The following is a 6412-nucleotide window of genomic DNA, read 5'->3' as shown; positions in this document are numbered from 1 at the left end:
GGCGGAAACTTCGTTTGTTCCCATGCTTCGATTCTCTTACTGGGCGCAATGTATTCTCAATTGAGCAAATCAACAATTACGTCTGTATAAGTGATGAACAATTCCATTCCACACTCGGTGTGTGCAACCAAGACGATAACGTGTTTCCATCCATGTCGTCAGAATATTCAGGAAAAATCAAACAGTAACAACACAAGAACATATTTGCTAGTGATAGTAAAATACTCACTAACATGACGGTACATCAACATCAAGCATATTACACAAATAAATAAGACCACATACGCACGTGCAAGTACGCAGACAAAAGTCAGAGAGGCATGCAAGAGTGCGGTGGACATACATGCATACACCTATACATCGGTACACACTATATATATGTAAGATACTCGCTCACACGACCGTACACCACATCAAGCACACTACACAAATAATTATTCAGAGCACATACGTGTAGGTACGTAGCCACACGCAGGAGGCATGCATGACTGCTCTGGACATGCATGCATACGCCTTACATAGGTACACACTGTTCTTATTTATGTAGCTATACATGTAGCTAAGCAGCAGCGTGAGCAGAAGCGGGCGTAGCAGGCGCCCAGAGAATGCTGTCCCTGGAGATGAAGTGGCAGAGTGGAGCATCTCCAGGCTTGACGTGCAACGGCATCTTAGCTGGGTGGAAGTCTGATGTGTCCAGGTGGCACACGGCAAGCACCTCCATCCTCTGCCCCGCGCCGTCAGCATCAACGTCCTCCCCCTCCAGCGTCACCGAGTACACTCTGGTGGGATTCACCGCGTGGCACATGAACATAGCGAATGGGAAACTCCCGCGATGGCAAGTCATGGTGTCCCCCGCCTCTCTGACCCTCGTTACAGCCGCCACTTTGTACCCCCTCCCTGTCATGACGCCATCCACGGGCACGTCCGGTGAGGAGAAGGCCGCGAGGTTGTAGGTACTAACCCCGAGCACGGATGCAGCAAACTCCACCATTGACTCCACAGAGCTGACACATGCCTTCGTCTCACCCTTGATAGCGCGCGGGTGCTCGCAATCATCCAGCGTCGACCATATTTTGGTAGCCATGTCGTTGGACGCTGGTGCAAACATTGTCAGAATTTTGATGAAGTTCCCCGTGGACATAGGGATAGAGTCGGCGACATCACGCCGTAACAAAGGAGCTCCTAAGGTAGCCGATGGTTGGATGTAACAAGGTATAGTTGATCCTGGTTTGAGGGCCTCTTCTAAGAACACCATGTTTGACATGGTTCCATGTTTGTGGTTGTCTTGGCCAATGTGGGATTCTCCTGCTAAATTTTAATATATAGTTACAAGACATTTTAATATTAAGACAATGGGTACAATAATTATGTATTTTATTCATCAGATGATTGATGCAAATAGAAATGCAAAAAGAATTTTAATTACCATGGCTCTTCTGGATGTCCAATGAGCCCCAGGCCCAGTTACCATTGTGGTTCTGGTCCTCAGCTTTGGTGGATGAGCCCCAGGCCCAGTTACCATTGTGGTTCTGGTCATCAGCTTTGGTGGATGGACCCCATTTACGACTTCTCTTCTGGATGTCATTTGTTGTGGATGAGCCTGAATTACCATTGTTTTTCTGGTCTTCAGCTTTGTTGGATGGGCCCCAATTACCATTGTTCTTCAGGATGTCGTTCGTTGTGGACAGGTCCCACACACCATTGCTCTTCTCATCTTCAGCTTTGGTGGATGGGCCCCAATTACCATTATTGATCTTCTCGACATCATTTGTTGTGAACGAGCCCCATACACCTTTGCTCTTCTGGACGTCCTTTCTTGTCGATGAGCCCCAATTACCATTGTTCTTCTCGACGTCGTTTGTTGTGGATGGGCCCCAATTACCATTGTCCTTCATGACGTCGTTTGTTGTGGACGGGTCCCACACACCATTGCTCTTCTCGTCTTCAGCTTTGGTGGATGGGCCCCAATTACCATTATTGATCTTCTCGACATCATTTGTTGTGAACGAGCCCCATACACCTTTGCTCTTCTGGACGTCCTTTCTTGTGGATGAGCCCCAATTACCATTGTTCTTCTCGACGTCGTTTGTTGTGGATGGGCCCCAATTACCATTGTTCTTCATGACGTCGTTTGTTGTGGACGGGTCCCATACACCATTACTCTTCTCGTCTTCAGCTTTGGTGGATGGGCCCCAATTACCATTGTTGATCTTCTCGACGTCATTTGGTGTGGACGGTCCCCATACACATTTGCTATTCTGGACTTCGTTCCCTGTGGATGAGCCCCAATTACCATTGCACTTCTGGCCAGCTAAAAATAAATCATTGCATCATGCAAAATTACAGAGCTACAGACCAAATAATTGCATGCTTCTTACGTAAAACAACTGTTTCACATAAACCTTCCATGTAACTCAATTTTCTGGGGAAGAAGCAACTATGGGAAAAAAGGCAGGAGACATTAACGCCAGACGTGAGTTACGGTAGTGGTTAGGGGAGCAGTTTTTTTATACAAAGGAAGCATGCAATCGATCCCTGGATTCACGGATACAACCGCATGGAACTGGTTAAAAACGGTCAAGATGCTTCAAATCCTATGGCTAAACGTTGGCCTGATGGGAAGCAAATATCGGGCGCCTCCGGGAGGTGCATTTAGTTTCTATGCTCACATTAGATACTCGCCTCCAGGAGATAGTATCTGGTAGTAGTTAACCTTTATATCCATGTAATGTGGAACGGATAGGTACCACACATGGTACATCATCCGAACGACCCATAATAGTTATATTTCTGACATGGTAGACTACATAAATAGGTGTCCTGATCAAATGTTTCAGTGAACAGAAATATCATGTACTCCCTCCGTTCCTAAATATAAGTTTTTGTAGAGATTTCACTAGATGGACTACATACGGAGCAAAATGAATGAATCTAAACTTAAAATGCATTTATATACATCCGTATGTGGTTCATAGTGAAATTTCTACAAAGACTTACATTTAGGAACGGAGGGAGTAAGATGTAACCCATGATTTTTTTTAGGGTAACCCATGGGTGTTTTAACTTGTCCCATCAGTGAATTTTCGTGTTTTCTTCAACAACAACAACTGAGCATATATTACCTCAAGTAGGTTGTACATGTTTAAACTTTATAATCGTATTTGCGACATCGTAGGATATGCTAAAAAAATTCATCACCATGTGTGGTAGTTAAGAATATTGTTTTATTTTCTAATTTACTTTAGGAGTTTTTTTTTGCAGGAAAATTTACTTTAGGAGTTTACTGAGTTAAAAAAGGTATTTAGTCTGGGATTAAATTATATGTGAAGAGATTTGATGGAGACACGATTAGTACATGCTCAACGATGTACTCCCTCCGTTCCTAAATACTTGTCTTTCTAGGTATTTCAAATGACTATCACATACGGATGTATGTAGACATATTTTAGAGTGTAGATTCACTCATTTTACTTCGTATGTAGTCACTTGTTGAAATGCCTAGAAAGACAAGTATTTAGGAACGGAGGGAGTAGGTAGGTACACTAGGTAGGGAGAGAGGGGTGGGGGGCACGGACCCGCAGGTGGGGCTAGCAGCTCGAGGATGGCTGAAGGCATGAGTGTGTTGGGAAGCATTGTGTGCCAGTACGCGGTAACCGCAGCCGAGTTTGAGGCTATCGTCACTTCGGCGGTGGCTGAATTTGCGTGCAAGCCTCCTCCAGCAGCCATGGCCTGTATGTGTATATATCCACCATTAGTTAGCATCAAACGATGTGGGTGACAAAGATAAATAAACTTTAAACATGTCCTAGTCGTCTGCGACTGCGAGATGTTCATATCTTATATCTCACGTGATTTTGAGATTATAATATCTACCCATATAGAGTAGGAAGAAACTGAAACCATGCCGGATCTATCTTCATAATCAGCGATATGGTGACACAGACTGAATCCATCGGACAGATCTTCCTAATCATCGGAGCTGTGCTACGATTCACAAGAAGATTACAGAGTGCCACTGCTGGACATTATATATTGAGTAAAGGCTAACTAGTCCTGCATGTTATTGAGTCCATATATAGTGCATGCATGCATAAAAAGAAGATTACTTCTGAAAATGCCCATTGAAATGAGAAAAAAGAAGCACACACATGCCCACAATATCACAATGTAGAAATCTAATAAATATCATGCTCACCATTGACTTATGAGCTGGATGTTAGAAACTAATTGGCCTTACAATATCACAAGATTTCTAATAAATATCATGAAACTCAATGCATAGTGACATGCATATACACGAGTATTTACCAATTGCTGGATCCTCACTCGAACCCTATCTTAATAAGTTGACTAGAAACTGGAAAGTCCACAGTAAATAACTTGTGAACTACACCCAGTACTTCTAACATCATGTTATGTGTGAAAATTAAGCTTTCTAAAGAATGGATAGTAGACACATACAAGGGTATGTTTATTAACTAGCTAGTGTGCGAAAAATTGAAGACTTCCATATATGCATGATCAACTGCGATTGGAGTACTCACCAGGAGGAACCAGGAGACGAGAGACAACATGACACTCATACTGCTATCGTCGATCCCTTGTGTCTACTGCACTGTGTTGTTGCTTGATGATGGATGATGATCAACCAATGCATGTCATATTTATAGGCTCATACTGCTACTAGCTATAGCTAGCTTGAGGCCACATCCAGCTCTGATGTTGATGGCAACTAAAACGGAGCGGGCTCCATGTGGCCCGCCATCCTATCCATGCATTGGAGTGCCAAACTTGCTTACCGATTTGACGAGGACGGAGACAAAGACAGGTCGTTTTTTTTGGATCCATCTCTGAAATTGGATACATCATTTTTCCTAGAGAGACGTTGTGACACCATGCTGTATTTTACATGTTGGAAAAGATAACACTAACAAGCAAAGTGTGCTTGGGTACGCCAAAATAGGTCTTCCATTATGGAAAACCTATTTTTAAATATTAAAAAAAAATCTCGGATGTATATCTTATATTATATTTGCGCATATAGAGATATTTTTTGCGACCTGTGTGAAATGATAATTTTTGTGCCATAAAATGACTTTCCACGAGATATATTTTATCTTTAATTTTTTCTTCCTATGACACTACATATGTTTTTTTATCAAAAAATGTTTCAGGACATGTATAAGACATAAACATGTATATTGTTAAACAAAATTAACCAGTTTAAAATATGATTTTCATAATAGGAAGCATCTACTCCCTTGAGCCACAACGACACCTCCTTGGTACACCCCCTTAGAAAGTTTACGATTTTTTATGTGGACCAATTAATGATTAATATTCAACAATACCTCTATGCACAACTATTAGTATATACAAATAAAAGTGACTTGCGTGTACTGCACAATGTCATAATAAAAATACATAGCCTGAAAGAAAAGGTGTATCACGCACATGGTGCATGCATGGTATCTGGACTTTATCTTACATGTCTTACTCAGCAATTGGCTACATTTTGTGGAGTGGCAGCTATTAGAATATCCGATCGGATATGTCTCACAATGAATACAAGGACAAAACATCACTATCTCACGTTTTTTTTATGGTGCCACTTGTGAGATAGGAGACGTGCACTTGCCAACTATACAGAGTCTTCATTTCATGTACTCCAGATCAAATCAACTTCAGTTTGCAACTTGTCAATTAATAATTATACCGTTAGCCCAAAATAAGAAGTTGTGAACAAAATAATGCAAGACACGGGAGTATCTAACCGCTAGCTGGAAAATGGTAATACTTCGCTACAAGTTGTATTGGCTGATCGTGCCGGTCATATCTTATCTTAGCATTTGCTTATTTCTACTTAAAATTATACTCCTACTTTCTTGTTCATATTATTCAATAATACATTGCTGATTAATCTACTAGGTAATCAAATAGGTTTATTCATTTTACGTCAACATCTTGGCATGTTGATTTTATTAATCTATTAAATATGCTGATAAACCTGCGTTGAACAACTTGCCACTATCCAATTATACAAAGATAGAACGTATACCAAAAACTGCTAGTGGAGCATGTTGCTATCTACATGGCGTCCAGCAATGAGGATGGAATCAATAATGCATATTCCACGTACACAAAGCTCAATCATATATACCTGGTTTATGTACAATGATACGCATGCCGTGTGAGTACCAAAGTGAGGGCCCCCGCGCTGCTCCGCACGAGCGACACGGGCGGCGACCCAAGCCACCGCTGACAACGCTTCCTCCATCGTCTCCCCCCCTCGCTGCCGCCGGGATGCGTCGTCGGGCAAAGCCCGTGTGGCAGCGGCGGCGGCGGGGCTTCGTCTCCAAGGAGTGAGCGGCCCTTGGCTGCCTCATGCGGCGCCGGCGTGTGGTTGTCGCAA

General features: G+C 42.6%; 1 protein-coding gene across 4 annotated transcripts; it reads right to left on the bottom strand.

Moving 5' to 3' along the window:
• Nucleotides 1-240: 240 nt before the first annotated feature.
• LOC109776203 (uncharacterized) lies at nucleotides 241-4744 on the bottom strand. Of its 4 annotated transcripts, none has more exons than XM_020334858.4 (4): nucleotides 4545-4744; nucleotides 3576-3729; nucleotides 1427-2272; nucleotides 241-1308 (listed from the first exon to the last, which is right to left on the bottom strand). In XM_020334858.4, the coding sequence occupies exons 1-4, from the start codon at nucleotides 4581-4583 to the stop codon at nucleotides 560-562; spliced, it is 1788 nt and encodes a 595-aa protein (XP_020190447.1). In that variant the 5' UTR covers nucleotides 4584-4744; the 3' UTR covers nucleotides 241-559. The 4 variants fall into 4 exon arrangements, with proteins under 4 accessions (XP_020190447.1, XP_020190445.1, XP_020190446.1 ...); XM_020334856.4 differs by having other exon boundaries at nucleotides 1427-2311; nucleotides 4545-4734; XM_020334857.4 differs by having other exon boundaries at nucleotides 241-1305; nucleotides 1427-2311; nucleotides 4545-4734.
• Nucleotides 4745-6412: the final 1668 nt, after the last annotated feature.

This window comes from Aegilops tauschii, chromosome 1, assembly GCF_002575655.3.
Source record: "Aegilops tauschii subsp. strangulata cultivar AL8/78 chromosome 1, Aet v6.0, whole genome shotgun sequence".
In the NCBI taxonomy this organism is placed as follows: Eukaryota; Viridiplantae; Streptophyta; class Magnoliopsida; order Poales; family Poaceae; genus Aegilops; species Aegilops tauschii.
This window is presented reverse-complemented; position numbering and strand designations above follow the sequence as displayed.

Excerpts from the sequence above, each read along its gene's own strand:
- LOC109776203 (XM_020334856.4), bottom strand. The coding sequence starts at position 4,583 with ATGAGTGTCATGTTGTCTCTCGTCTCCTGGTTCCTCCTG. Across the intron at positions 2,312-3,575 it reads GCTGCTAGCCCCACCTGCGG|CTGGCCAGAAGTGCAATGGT; the intron begins GTCCGTGCCCCC and ends ATTTATTTTTAG. Across the intron at positions 1,309-1,426 it reads GGACATCCAGAAGAGCCATG|CAGGAGAATCCCACATTGGC; the intron begins GTAATTAAAATT and ends ATTAAAATTTAG.